General features: G+C 41.5%; 1 protein-coding gene across 2 annotated transcripts; it reads left to right on the top strand.

The window, feature by feature from the left end:
• The first annotated feature begins 991 nt into the window (after nt 1-991).
• On the top strand, nt 992-13,429 carry kel (Kell metallo-endopeptidase (Kell blood group)). 2 transcript variants are annotated; one of them, XM_080427487.1, is made up of 18 exons: nt 992-1,130; nt 1,555-1,882; nt 2,768-3,061; nt 3,934-4,052; nt 5,439-5,597; nt 6,241-6,312; nt 6,442-6,627; nt 7,072-7,232; nt 7,333-7,450; nt 9,265-9,360; nt 9,676-9,774; nt 9,851-9,928; nt 10,202-10,305; nt 11,140-11,229; nt 11,314-11,402; nt 11,630-11,790; nt 12,208-12,297; nt 12,549-13,429. In XM_080427487.1, exons 2-18 carry the CDS (start codon nt 1,837-1,839, stop codon nt 12,690-12,692), a joined length of 2,106 nt encoding a protein of 701 aa, XP_080283613.1. In that variant the 5' UTR covers nt 992-1,130; nt 1,555-1,836; the 3' UTR covers nt 12,693-13,429. The 2 variants fall into 2 exon arrangements, with proteins under 2 accessions (XP_080283613.1, XP_080283614.1); XM_080427488.1 differs by having other exon boundaries at nt 11,335-11,402.
• The last annotated feature ends 2,207 nt before the right edge of the window (nt 13,430-15,636 follow it).

Below are 15,636 nucleotides of genomic sequence, written 5' to 3' on the forward strand. Positions count from 1 at the left end.
CAAAAGTAAAAGTACTAAAATGTTTGAAAATACCAGATCTACAAGCTCATAACGCGATGCGTTGTTAGCGTGTAGATCGTCTATTTTCAAATAGCCTATGTATAAAATACGGCTGAAGTGGTTAATGTATGTTTTATAATATAATATTTGTTATCAGTAACTAAAGTTTTCAAATAATTGTAGTGGAGTAAAAGTACAATATTTGCCTCTGAGATGTAGTGGAGTAGAAGTAAAAGTATTGAAAACTGGAAATACTCCAGTAAAGTAAAAATCCCTCAAACTTTTACTCAAGTACAGTACTTAAGTAAATGTACTTAGTTACTTAACACCTCTGGTGACCCCATTCCCCCTATCAGCTCTCACCAGCCACACGTTCCACTGATAGTGACTACAGCAGACACGTATGTGTGCGTCTGCCTGTTTGTGTATGTGTGTTTGGTTTCCACAAAATAAGAGGGCTCTCATAAAGTAAAGAGATATGTTTTTGTGCAATGTTACAGATTTATATTGACAGCTATATTGTGAAATATTACTTCCTTCACAGGTGTTACCAATGATACTAATTAAGGCTATGTTTCATTAAATGTAGCAGAGCCACTCCAGAGAGCCAATGTGCATGATGGCAGCACCATGACTCTGACCTGAATGCAACACATGAATTAGTATAAATGGTAACACCTGTGAAGGAAGTAACATTGCCCAACTATTTGTAAATGGCTGCCATGAAGAAGCCTATTGTCTCAAGTTCAGCACTTTATGTGTGTCCCCTAAATAAGCAGAGAAAAACATTGGATATATTACAGCTTTAAGTAGCCTACTTTTGAATTTGAGTTAATGAAGGCTGTGTCTCCTGTCAGTACAGCAAACCAACCAAAGAGACATTTGAAATAGAACCATAGTGTTGGTGTAGGCTAGGGGGTCCTGAAAGGAGAGGAGAGCCATACGCAGGCCTGCAGGCCAGGGGTCCTCCTGTTTATCAGGGGGACGGAGGAGAGAAGTGAGTGATGAAAAGAGATTAGTGACAGCTGCCTGACGGAGGGAGCAGAAAGAGGACAACGTGAAAACATCAGCAGTAAAACAGAAGACATCAGAGGATGCAACCAACAGAGATTCAGACGTCCCAATCTAAAGTGAGTGAAAACTCCAGCCTGAGGCTGAAGATACACTTGATTTTGTCAAGAAGAAGAAGAATGACAAGCATGACCCAAATGGGTCCCTTCTCTTACACCGTCAGTTAATTTGTTTAGTCATTCAATTATATTTGCATTTTATGTATGTGATTGTCATATGTTGCCAAACTTGCCATAATGCATGTTGCGATTTGTTAAACTCTTTGATAAAACCTTTGAACACTGAAGGAGCTGAACTCCACCATCCATATAATGTGTTTTTCAATCATATGCACGGTGTTGGAAGATGCGCATTAAGTGATATTTTAGCGCAGTGTAACCTAATGATGCAACCATCAGCAGATGAATATAATGTTCTCTGCAATGTACTACAATGTACGATAGTTCCAGTGTTTACCCTGTAGTCTCCTATACTAATTTCCAGCTATCGTCACAGCCAGAAGCTGAGACCCCGTTTCTTCAGCTACAATCCCACCCCCAACCTTCCAGCCTGCAGCCCCAGCAACACGACCAGCTACAGCTCGAGCCTCTCTCCCAGCAAGCAGCACCTCAAGGCCTTCCACCTTCTCAGTCAGGGCCCCAGCCCTAGCCCCACACCAATCTCCATCCTCCCCAGCCTGCTGAGCAGACCAAGTCCCTGTGGACAAACCATCGAAGGCTCCTTCTCCTCCTCCTGGGGTCCTCCTTCTGTGCCTCGATTCTGGGCATGGTGTACTACTCCCAGCAGACTGACAGCAGAGGAATCAAACAAGGTGGAACAGTTACATCAAGATGCACAGATACAAAGCATTCCCAGCACAACCGAGGGGTGCACACAAATATTTGAATTTCCGAACGGCAGTCTCCACATTAGATTAGCATTTTTAATATTCCATTTGATTTAATTTTGTAATGACTGGTTCTGTTACAACCAAATATTAGGCTAATACTACTGAACAGTAAAAGGCCATTGATTTATTGCTCATGCTGCCGGCTGTCTGATATTATAGACATAGCCATTAGCCATTCATGTGTAAGCTGCCTGCAGCAGACTCGCTCTCAGTCACACACACACACTGGTGCCTACAGGCAGTGACCCCGCCTCGCATTTGCAATGCTTCTCTCCCCATTCGAGCCATCTTGTTTCTCAATCTCACCTTGATGAAATTCCTTCTGACAATTTTAACAGACACACTTTCACGCAAGAGAGTGATACACTGCATTACAAAAAAATATATGAAAATAAGTTCAAATGTAAGCTGTGTGATGCAAAACATCCAATCATACACCAGTTCACTACAGTGCTGTGTCGTGTTGACAAATGTGCATGAGAAACCACAGTGCTTGCTTCTGCTAATCACAAACATGGATACATAGAATACACGGCCTGGTCCCATAAAACTTTACCACAGGAATTGAAAAGCTCTGTGATATTCAAATTTCATCTTGGTTAGTTTTGTGCATCCCTAGTTTTTTTTTTCTTATTGCACTTTCATAGTGCTTTTCACAAACATGTTAACAAAAATGATCTGAGGCATTTGTATAGTTAATTGGGTATTTTATGTAACAAATAGGTAGACATATTTTGTTAATGTTTTGTAATATTTTATTTGATCTTGAATCCCAAGTCTAATATGAGGGTGATTCTTTTTCCCCAGTCACTCCATGTCTCTCCCTGGCCTGTCAGAGGGCCTCAGCCCGCCTATTGGTCGACCCCTTTAGTCAGCCATGTGCCTACTTCCTGTTCACCTGTGGCTCTGACAGACCCTCGCCAACTGCTAAGGGGAGACAGAGAGGCAAGGGAGTACATCAACATCAGCAGAGGGGAATACAGAGAGAGCAGCAGAGAAGGAGGACGGGAAGGAAGGAGAGCGAAGACATAAGTCGGAAGACTGGGGAGAAAATATTGGACAGAAGAAATGTACTACTGCAGTATCTCAGGGAGATTTTGGGTACATGTCTGCAATTGCATTTATAAAGAGTAACCAAACCCCAAACCCATATATATGTGTGTGTGAAGTCTGTCATCTCTGGTAAAAAGCAGGGTATTGCCAAGTTTTAATACCCTGATTTTCACCATTAGATGTCAGGCTTCACACACATTTGTGTATGGGATTTGGTCAAAAAGGGGGGGGGAAATACTACTAGGACTGTTTCTTAATCACTTAAGCCCTATAATATACCTGACTGTTTTCTGAAAATACCCGATTTACAACCTTTACAATGCATCGCAATGCGACTCATTGATTGTAGACCTGCTATTTTCTCTTTTTGACAATTTGACCGTTTTTTTTTTTTTTTTTTTACAAATTTCACCTGTAATGACATAGCCTACCCAAAATAGGGACACCAGGTTGAAAGTGGTTAACCTGTGGGCCAGGGAATGTGGGTCACGTAATGTTCTGAAAAACGTAAAGGTTATTAATGAGTTTATTTATTGAACCGGATCCTCATATCATCACAAGATTCAGGGCTTAGTGTTGAGTGAGCCTGGTTCATGCTCCTTGTGGTCTGTGTGGTCTTGTTGGTCACAGTCTTTGTGAACGTCATGTCGTTTCATAGTTATTGAGGCCGGAGAGTGACTCAAAGAGTAGTCGTAGTCTACTACTGGTAGCATTTGTGTAGCTATAAAATATTGGAGTTATGTGGCTACGTGTTCAGAAACTCCTCAACCGCCCAGGCTGTGATTGTACGCAATATTCAAACAATATTATTGTGATCCTAGAATGATTTAAGAAAGATGTTCTGGAACAAGGAAAAGGGAACTATAGGGTGAGGGGAGTTGTGGGATTATTCTTCATGTCTCACTATGTCCCTCTGTCAGAGGCAGAGAGCTTGTCTGGTTCAGCTGTGCACAAGGCCAGAGGATTCTACCGTTCCTGTATGGACACCAGGTCTATAGAGACTGCTGGAGCAGAGCCCTTCTTCTCACTCATCCAGAAGGTGAGGACATTATTCACCATGGAAATGTTGACATCAGTCTAACGGTGCATTTATTTTCCGTACACTCTGAATCTGCTTTAATTTGTTCCTTTATTCATCCAGGTAAAGAAAACAATGCATGGATGTATTTCTAAAACGAGCCCCTGCTTTTCACTTCATAGCTACTTCATAGCCACTACTGATATGATCTGTGTAGCACAACTGATGAAGTTAGGAGTTACAATCAATCCACTGTTGAAATGAGGCAGATCATTTTCTCATTGACTTTTCACATCCCTACCATTATGTTGGCCTTTGACAGATCATTTTCTCATTGACTTTTCACATCCCTACCATTATGTTGGCCTTTGACAAGTTCCCATCTAACATTGGCAAATAATTTGCCTTGCTCAGGACATATTAGATGAGAGAGGAGAGTAAACAACTTTCCCCTCTCAGATGTTCTCAGTTAGTTTCAGACAACCTATTTAGCTAACCTCTGACCCTATCCCGTTCTGTGCCCCATCTTTCTATTTGCCACTTGCCAGTATCAGCTAGGGATCAACTCCTTTTAGAGTTTTCAAATCCAGTCTCGAGCAGATATACAGTATAACTTCACGCCATCAGGCAGGTGGAAACCAAGAGCGCCTGTGCTCCTCACAAAATAATTTGCCTCAGCGAAGACTGCTAAGACTAGAGTATTCAATTCGGCATTCAGGTTGGGGAACAAAAACACTGCTGTGCCTAAGCGGAAACCTCAACCAGAAAGCACTTTCTAGAATTCGAGAGTAGATGTGGCCTAGACTGGAATGAAAACCAGATTTCAGGGGTTCCCAAACTTCTCCATGCTATAGCCTCTGGCTGCGCCCCCCCCCTGCTGTGAAATGGTAAAAAAAATATATATCTATTTTTTTTTGGCCGACCTGCAAGCTCACAACGCATCAATACTGTGATACTTTGTGAGCTTGTGGATCTGCTATTTTTGGTACGTTTGAAGATGTTTTGACAATGACATGTACATTTAGGTTGAAAGTGGTTACACTGGCATAATAATCTTATGAATTGAATAGACCCCTTAACAGACAACGTCACACTGATAAGAACCAGTATGCGCGCAACCAGTATGCGCGCAATGAAACCCATTCTATCATGACGCGCTAGGACGCGCCTCACTAGCCAACACACAAGAGGGGTTTGGGGTGTGCTGAAACCAGCGCACCCCAAAACAACAGGTTGGGAATTGATTGCGTGAAACAATCACCTGTGCGTCCAGTCTCGATGTTAGTAAACAAATAATTGGTCTATATGAACTTTTTCTTTTTACCCCTCTCCTTTCCAATTGGCCTCCTGGTGCCCCCCCCCCTGTTGCCTATTTATGTTTCCCATTTTGTGTTTCTTCATGTGTAGCTGGGTGGCTGGTCGGTGTCGGGTCAGTGGAATCAGAGTGATGTCAACTCCACCCTGAGCCTGCTGATGAGAGATTACTTCACCTTCCCTTTCTTCAACCTCTATGTGGGCAAAGACCCAAATGACCCTGACCGTGGGAGCAAGAAGAAATACATTCAGGTTAGTTTAAACGAGTGGTTCCGGACAGTAAGAACCATGTTCACAACTGTGCTGTTAAAGGGATACTTCACTTTCGGGCCGGGGACACATTTAAAAAAAATATTAAAAATAAATGAAAAATGTTATGGAAAATTAATGGCCCCCTCACGACACGCAGTGTCCTACTAATGTGTGAGGGGCCATGAATTTTCCATAACTTTTTTCATTTATTTTTAATATTTTTTTTAAATGTGTCCCCGGCCCGAAAGTGAAGTATCCCTTTAATTCCCAGAAATTTCTGCTTTCTTGGTTGATCTGCCAACTCTTGTGGGAGGACGTTGGCAAACGCTTGTTTTCTTCTTTTATTTGTTTTAATTATCATGCTTATGTGTGTACTTTGTGTCATTACATTGAACCCTAGTACATTTGATGAAAATATACAGATCTACAAGCTCACAATGCATCACAACTTTTTGCAACGTGATGCGTTGTGAGCTTGCCTTGTAGATCGGCTATTTTCAGAAAAGAGTTTTGGTGTATAGGGAAATGCTAGTGGACCTAGTATAGAGACCTGGTAAACTAAAGTATAAGTGGTTAGAATTTTCAAAAATAGTGAAAAATCAGATCTACATGCTTGCTTAAACACAAGTGTCCTTGTCAACAGATTGACCAGCCAGACCTGCTGATCCCCGTCCAGTGGAATAGCAAGACACGAAATTACATAATGAATGCACAGGTGGCCGTATCCCATAATAGCTCCAGGATTTATTCAGCACATTTCCATTGCATATCCAGCCATCTTACTCGTGTATTTTCCCATCAACCCCTATGTTTCCCTTAACGCTGTCACTCCGCCGTCACCCAGAAAGGGCGTCTGTTCCTGGCGTCCTGCCAGAGGTACCTGGCTCTGCTGGGCGCTCCCTCCAGCACCCTCCAGCACGTGGGCATGTTCATCGCTCTGTCGTCTGAGCTGGCTGTGGCTGCTGCCCCCCTGTCCTATCGGCTGCTGAAGGGTCAGCTCTACCAGCACAAGACCATCAAAGACCTGCAGGTACATTCTGCTCCGTTACGCTGGCAGCCCAAATCTGACCCTTTCTCTCAACTTTTTCATGTCATGGACCCCCAAATTGATACATATTTGGCCACGGACCCCCCATCTGAAAAGGTTTTGTGCCAGGGACTCCTAGGAGAGAAGATTTGTGTTTAAAAATGTCAAAATTGCTTGTATTTTCTTAAAAGATATCCGCTCTACAAGCTCACAATGTGTCGCAACGCATTGTGAGCTTGTAGATTTTTAAAGCTGAAGTATAAAATAGGGTTAAAGTGGTTAAACTGATTTTGATGCTATATTAACAAATTTTCCTGGCGACCCCCTGGAACATCCTCAAGGACCCCCTGGGGGACCCCTGCCCCCCCCCCCCCTGGAATACCAGCTAATATTGTGACTAAATCCATGGTAACTACATAGATCTTTCTTCCATGCAACTGTGCACAGGCTCACGCCCCTACCATTGATTGGCTTGGCTGTCTACAGATTGCGTTCCATCCTCAGCCAGTCAGGGAAGAGGACACTGTCCTACTGCATAACTTACCTTACATTGAGCAAATGTCCCGCATCGTCAGCAAATGGCTGAACAAGCACGAATTGAGTACCAGGTATGATTATGACGAGATCATACAAACAAATGACACTCACTCACAAGGTATTTCTTGCATTTTGACTGTTTTTTTTTCCTTTTCCTTTTGCTCCCTCTAGTGGTCCCCTTCATACCTACATGGTTCTCAATCTCCTTCACACCTTCATACCTGCCCTGGACTCCAGGTTCATTCAGACGGAGTATAATTTGTCTGTGGCTCTGGGGAACACAGAGGAGGTGCATTTTAACCCTGCCGTCCCTATTTTGGGAATGTTATTATAGGCAAAAACATCTAAAAATAATAAACTAAATGCAAACCTTTTCAGAAATGGCAAAAGATTGCAGATCTACAAGCTCACTACGCGGCTCACAGGACTTAATAATGGTTAAAGCATTTATTTACCCAGGGAAAGCTTCCAGTCTTCCAGACACTGTACTATTGCTGCCTAATGGACTGATGTTCTTCTGAATCTGAATTAATACATTTTATTAATCTGATTGCATGTGTTTATTTGATTTGTTTATTTGATTTGCACTATCTAGGTGCCCAGCCCACACAGGCTTACAAAGCACTTCCATGAAGCATATTGCACTGTATGTAATTGTTATCATCAGCATACTTAACAATGGTGTTTGACACCACACAGTCGTGGCCCTCGTGGGTGTACAAGGGTACAGTGGAGGAATCGGTACGCAACCCTGTGGGTGTTTAGTATTTAGGATGACTGCCTGCCGTGACCACTTGGGGTTTGGCAGGTAAGTCCAGTACCCAGTTGCACACCTTTTGTAACTATGTTTGGAAAAGCCCTATACAAATAAATGAATCACCGTAGGGTTCAGTCCCACGTCTGTCAGCTTGCTAGCCAGCCTGGTGGAGACTATGGTGTTAAAGGCCGAGCTTTAATCAATAAAAACCGCCTAACACCACGTTGTTGTTGTCAAGGTGGGAGATCCTGGGAAATGGCGTCGTCAGTGGATCTGGTTGGCAGGCGAACTGTAGTGGGTCCAAGGCCCTGGGGGGAGTAAATCAGATTGTGATCCTACACTAGCTTCTCAAACACTTCATGACCACTGAGGTCAGCGCTATCGGGCGGTGGTCATTCAGGCCAGCCGGGAAGGCATTCTTCTGTACAGGGACAATGGTGGACCTCTTGAAGCATGTGGGGACGGGCCAGGGAGAGCTTGAATATGGTGGTGAATACTGGTGCCAGGAGGTCAACACAGGCCTTGATGACCCACCTGGGGATGCCATCTGGGCCAGCTGCTTTCCCGATGTTCACCCTTTTGAACACCCTCCTCGTGTCCTGTTCAGAGAAGAAGAGTGTGTTCTCTGCTACGAGGGTGGATCATCAGGAAGGGCACCTCCTACCCGACACCAGGGTCTAGAATTCTAAATGGAAGGATAAGGGAGACCACCTACATCTACTACAGATGGAGGCACCTCTCTGTCCTACTGCCCTATAGATGGGTTTCCTGTTTGTAAACATGAGAGGATGATGCGCGCGCAGTGGAGGGTTGAGCAGTAGAGGGCGCTATTACCCGCAGCAGCTCTAGTCAAATGTACATTCATAAAAGAAATGGTCTTCACCGGGTTTAATGAAAGTAGATTAAATTATGCAGTTTGTAATATCTTCTTTACTCAATAAAAATGATTTGTCGGAAGTTGGATCTGTTTGTATATAATAGCAGCATTATGCCTATAATAGCAGCATTATGCCTATAATAGCAGCATTATGCCTATCTAAATCCCGAACATAACAACAGAGTGAAGGGCGCTTCCGGTTCGTTCTACCCCGCGCATGCGCAGATTGCGCACTCTGCTCTGTGATGACGTCGCGCGGAAACCCATCTATGTAGTTAGTCATGCAACAAATAGAATAAATAGCCGATTATGAGGTCGTGAGCTTGTAGATCTACTATTTATGAAAAAAATTAAAATGAATGTGGTTACATTTATTTGTGTTTGTATGTGTGGACTTTAGTGATCTGATTAAGTTTGCTTTGAATTTGAACCGCTTAAAAAAATCCGTCCAATGTTCATTCCTCACCAGACCGTCCCTCGTTGGAGAAGCTGTGTTTTGGAGACTGAGAAAGGATTTGACACGATCCTCACACACCTACTCAGTGAGAGGACTGCACACACAGAGGTACAGTAACGACAACACACAAATGTGGACTGACAATTCATCGACAATGTCCTAAACAACATGAACCCAAGATTCCCTGTTCTGGGCATGTCATAATAGGCAAACCTTCTGCAAAAATAGCAGATGTACAAGCTCGCGACACGTTGCACTGCGAGCTTGAAGATTGTCTGTTTTCGGCGAAGAGATTTGGTGTAGAAAGGGGGGGAAAAGAAGGGGACCAAAAATAGAGCCATGGGGAACCCCGGTCAAATAATTATATATGGTTTAAGTGGTTAAGTGAAATATCAGCTGAGGTTGACTTTTGTTGTCCTACAGGCAGAGGAGATGATTCACAGTATCTTTGACACAATCAAGTCTAAATTGTCTGTTCTCAAGTGGAGAGATGAGAAGTCCCGTCTGCTTGTTATGAATAAGGTAAAAGGGGAAATGTTGAGATTTTTAAGACTGTACTATATTGCTATCTAATATTGAACATCTGTCTTCCCTCCAGGTTCACTCTTTAACTCCAAGACTTTGGACTAAACCTCAGATCTCGAGTGAAGCTGAACTTGACCAACTTTTTTCTGAGGTATATTATAATGTGCCAGAAGTTTATTAGCATTGATTTTTTTTGGTTTATATACTTATTACAAGTCACTGATGTGATGCATTCCACACTGCACAGGCTTCAAATATTAGTTTGGAATCTCAGTCATGCACTGTTGTCTCAATGTTGTCAAACAAGGAGGCTGCCATCTTTAAACACCTTGTTCCACAACTGTAAACTGTACATGTATGTAACAGGCCCATGTGGGTATAGTGGCTCATCGCTGATACTTATGTATGATCTGCATTATTTTAGGTAACAATCAGCAAACAAAGCTATTTTGCCAACTACATCCAACTACTGTCCCTGCAGCAAAAGAGACGCAACAAACTCTTCTCTCAGACCGACGAGGTTGACATGTAAGCAGTTGTTTCCGTTCATTCCAGTTAGAGGAGAAGAATCACTTCTCAAACTGAAAGCTATGATCTTCAAGAACTACCCTATACCCCAATTCTACTGGAATTATATTGCTGTCTCCCATATTGCCCTCCTCTCCTGAAGCATTTTTGTCAGACTTTTAAAATAAATATTATTTTGAACTCTTTTTAAACTTTAGTCCTTGCCCCAATCCTAGCCCATTGGTCCAACAGCCCATTATTCTGAAAGCCCAATAGTCAGAAAACGGCATTAGGTTAGGATTAGTAATAACACACGGTTGGACCAATGGTGCTTCAGAATAAATAATTCTTGGACCAATGCCATGGCACCAAATGTACATGGACCCTTTTCACAGACTTATCATAGCAGGGTAAAGAGAGCAGTAATTAATTCAATAGTGTGTACTGGGTATGTTTGATTTAGGTATGCCAAAGAGCAAACAATGACAAACAATAATATTGTCTGTGGAGTGGATTATGGTATGATACTTTTGGTTGTTGGAGGTTTTGTGCAAGGATTTGAGGCTCATTCTATGATTTATTATGAGAATTGGCTGAATACATGAAAATATATAGGTTGGGCCGGGCACCTAGGCTCTAATGTAGCCTGACAGTGACAGCGCGTCGCAGGTTCGAGTCCAGATCCCGACAGCCTTTGCTGCGTGTCATCCAAGTCCCCATCTCTCTCTCTCCCCGTTTCCTGTCTGACTAAGGCATAAAAAGCCCCAAAATAAATCTTAAAAAAAAGAAAACCTAAAAAATAAAAATAAATGTATGCATGCAACATTAATTTCTATCTTAATTATTTTTCTTCAGTTTATCTGTCTCGCCGTTAATCCTGGGCAATGAGCTGGTCTTTCCCATGGGAATGTTTGTCCCTCCCCTCTTCCACCCAACACATCCCAAGTAAGTGGTGTATTCATCGACTGAAGACCACGAGCACAGTTCACTGTGGTCCATTGTACAGTATACGAATAACGCAACACTTAGCAATTCGTTGTTCTTAAACAGGGCAATGAATTATGGAGTTTTGGGTTCTCTGATTGCCAAAGATATCCTCCATCTTCTTCTGCCAGACAGTAAGTGAAACAATCCTTTGTTGTCGGCCCATGGTCTTCTCCCTGTCAGTCTACAGGTGTGCAAAGTTCTGCTTTTATAATCTAATCTGTACAAATATGAATTCTTCATCATTCTACATATTAATGTGCTTTTATCTTTATTTTTTTAAATGCTATCATTTTTGTTTTATTCCACTTTACTTTGTTCTACTCTGTGTAAATGGACTAATTGTGTGCTTGTACTTTAGTTGACTCTCAGAGTGAGACGATGCAGGCTGTGGGACAGTGTGTGTGGGATCATTACCTCACTGTAACAGAGGGACCAGGGAGGGTTGGAGCATTTTCTGTGTCTGCAGTGCAGCTGAGGGAGATCTGGGTGCAGTACTCTGCACTCCAGGTGGCACATCAGGTCAGTAGTGATGGTCCGTCATCATTATAATACTGTCTTTAGTTTGCTTTGAGAATAACTGCCTTGCATAACATTGGTGTGGGAAAACATATTGTCTCTCTTAATTGCAGCTAAGCTTCCTTAGTTGGTAGAATTGGTAGAATTTACCCGATTTCACTCATACAATAACCCGGCCAATGCTGGGTACCAAAATTCTGATCATTGTACAGCAGAATCACTAGCAATGCCAGCCAAGCTGTTAGTGATTCTTTGCTTGTTTGGGCATAAAACCAAGACAGACACAGACACCGTGCAGGACAGTACAATAGTATAGATAATAATTCCACATACAGTATGTATGTATTGTATAGATATATATTTTGTATGAGACAAAAACATAAAAGTCAACCATGTAACATTTGTGTTTTGTTTTCTCAGGCTTACTATGAAAGACTAAATAAAGATCTAGGTGACACTTCCCTCTCTGGTCTCTCCCTCACTCATCTATTCCTCACTTCATTCTCTCAGGTACTTTAATAATACTCTGATGGCTTGTGCTTTAAATACTTAAGTCCTATAAACTTAGTCATGTGACAAATAGCTAGAATAGCCGATCTACAAGCTCACAAAGCATTGCAATGTGGTGTTGTGTCCTTGCAGATCAGTTATTTTGACCTTAAACATTTTGAAGATGGTTGAAAGTGGTTAGAATGAATGTTCCTTTTTTATAATTTGTTTTTGTCTTCCTCTCCTTCACCACTGCTTCCATTCTTTTTCAGATTAACTGTGACTCTGATCCATATCGTGAATTCATGCCGTTTGAGCCCTCCTTCTTGATTACTGTCTTCTGCGCCAAATCTGAACTGTGCCCCACAACACTGGAATGTCCTCATAGAACTCAGCAATATTTACAGAAATGTTGAATGCAAACCTGTCGACTAACAGAAAGTTCTTCACTGAATCTTAGGCTATGTTGTTTTTTATTAACTAAACGGCAAAAAAAAAACATGGAAACAGATTTTTGTTTGTTGTGGTTCAAATTTGTTGGATGTGAAGCACATTCTTGGGTGTATTGAAATGTGATTTATAAAGATGTGTCTCAGTCTGGACACTGAAGCCTAATTTATACTTTGTTGTACGATGGTGTCACTAGCTGAAATAGGCAATCTACCAATCTCACAACGTGTAGTGTTGTGAGATTGTAGATCGGCTATTTTCGGCAAGCGACACCATCATGTGACAGAGTGTAACTTAAGTATTACTCATGTGTAAGGTACCGTTGGGAAGGATACATCCTATCACATTGTTACCTAGTTAGGAAGGATACAGCGTATCCACACTGGAGAAAAACCTTTCCACTGTAAATGGATGTTACCACAGCAACCAATGCCGATCAAGGTTATTATAGCTAACGAAAACTAATGGAATAACAAACTAATATTGAAAACATTTTTTTTACAATAACTAACTGAAACTGTATTGTGTTTACAAAACTGAAATAATGGACAAAGTGCCCTTTTCGTTTATAAGGCTTTTGGGATGATGAATGTATCATCTATATTCATAGATTTTGCTGTACCAAATGTATAAATAAATGCTATCTTTTGTTAAGTTACTATTACACATACTTACCTTTTCAATCCTGCACCAATAACCCAAAGTAACACAAAACTAACACTAAAACTAATTAAAAACTAAAACTATTAGTTTTAAAATGCTAACTGAATTAGAAAAATATTTTTCAAAACTCAAACTGAAATGAAAAAGCAAAAACTATGACCTTGGTCTGAATACACAAATCCAATCTGATCACTTGCAAATAACATAACTTGCCTGAATTCTGAACAAAGTCAGATTCAGATTCCACATCAATCTCTTGGGGTGCCTAACAAAATGCCATTTGCTGCTAAAATATACTAAAACTATATATAAGTAGGGTTGTTTCAGTAAGCTCTGTAATGCTACAAACTTGTGTTTACACAAGGACAGTAGTTTATATATTATCATGTTCTTAATTGTATGACTGTTTGCTATTTCTATTATAGTAAATATTGGGTGCCTGGTGGCTCAGCCAGTTAGTACACTGACTGTTTATTGTGGTTTGCGAGGACCCGGCCTCAAATCCAACTCCTGGCGTCTCGTCTCACGTAGGTAAGCATTGACAATGCACAATGAACACAACTTTAAACTCAAAAGTATTGTATGGTAAATACACAAAAATAACTTCATTGGCAAGACGGTGCTGGTCAAATCCACCCTGACATTGTTGGGATGTAATGTCATTGCATTCCTCATCCATGGTCTGAAGGAGTGTTGACTGTTCCTACTGCATCATCTCCAGCCCCAGAAAGGGGGAGTAAGATGGAGAGCTCTGTGAGTGGAATAGAACTCTGGGTGGGCCCTAAAGCACTCTCGCACTTTCAATGCATGATGATGGAAGTTTAAATTGTCCCGGACCATGATGACCATCACCTGAGCATCAGGCTGTGACCCCCCAAAATCATATTTGAACTGCGGACCCCCCCACCCTGACAAGCACTTGGAATTGTAGTAGTTGAGGCATTACATTTAGTTGGACTCGGTTCCACAGATAAATATTGTGAAAATGGCTAATGTGAGCTTGTAGATCGGCCATTTTCAAAACGTTTGCCTCTTATATTATGACAATTTGGCCAATGTTTGACCAGTTTGTATAGTATAGTTTGTTGATTACCTTTGGTGCAGCAATGGTCTTTTTTTTTTAGGTATTGAAAAGGTCTTAAAAGTCCTTAAATTGACACTTCACTCACTGTCACCCTGGGACCCCAAAATCAAGTGCACAGGTTTGCAAACCACTTGTATAGCCCACCCAAAAAATGTATGAGGTCCCGGGAATGCATGCCTCCAGCATAGGGTCACGGCCTCAACTCCAATGCAAGACTTGGTATCACACACATTGAAATGCTGGCTCCACACTGCCCTGAAAAACATCCAACAGTGGCCCTCTGCCCAATTACATTCCAGCTCTGATGCCAGCGCCCGCACAGATTAAATCCCGTTTCATCCATGTATGAGATCTCATGCTGCTCTGTTCCAGCATCCATGAAATATGAAACCCATGAGCATTACCCAGATAAAAATGGACCTTTGATTTACTGCATGTATAATATGCAAAACAAGGTTATTTTTATACAGTGCATCATATTGTAATACTTTCCAAATATCAATTAAGTAGAATAGGCTACATTTCAGTTGATTAGGCCCAGATGCTTTCCCTCATTGAACAGCATTTGAACAGCCCCCCTCAAAAAACATTTTCTTTTTATATTGGACCATAGGCACAATGACACATGCCTCGCTTTCCCAGATCTGGCGCCACAACCAGAATACAGCTCTGCATATATATACATAATCCTAATGTGCTGTCAAAGCATAATGTAAACAAGTCATTAATAGAGCACCGTTCAGCACTTGTTTACTAAAATATTTGCTACTGAATTTCAACATTGCTATACACATACCTGAACATATTCAATCTTTGATATGCTTTAAGAGCATTTGAATGCAAGATGGGATTGATTCTCACCAGACCTGTGTATACACTTATACACAAGAAGCTCCACTTAATTTCTTTTAATAAATCAGTGCTATTGAACACCCTTTACGTCTGTGTGGGTTTTACAAATATTGAACCAATGAAAAAGTATTAAAAAGCGCTTCTGACTAACCGAACTCTATTGGATCCTCAAAACTGTCGGTCAAATGATTAGAATGACGAAGTCAGACACATTAATGGTCAAACGCCTAACTCCACTTGAGCTGTATTTGGGTAAAGTGTAATATAAGGACACATTCAAGTATCTGACGATGTATTAAGTCACCGTACCA

The sequence above is a fragment of the Gymnoscopelus braueri genome (assembly GCF_963280865.1).
Source record: "Gymnoscopelus braueri genome assembly, chromosome: 4".
In the NCBI taxonomy this organism is placed as follows: Eukaryota; Metazoa; Chordata; class Actinopteri; order Myctophiformes; family Myctophidae; genus Gymnoscopelus; species Gymnoscopelus braueri.

Excerpts from the sequence above, each read along its gene's own strand:
- kel (XM_080427487.1), top strand. The coding sequence starts at position 1,837 with ATGGTGTACTACTCCCAGCAGACTGACAGCAGAGGAATCAAACAAG. Across the intron at positions 6,628-7,071 it reads AGACCATCAAAGACCTGCAG|GCTCACGCCCCTACCATTGA; the intron begins GTACATTCTGCT and ends AACTGTGCACAG. Across the intron at positions 11,791-12,207 it reads CACTCCAGGTGGCACATCAG|GCTTACTATGAAAGACTAAA; the intron begins GTCAGTAGTGAT and ends TTGTTTTCTCAG.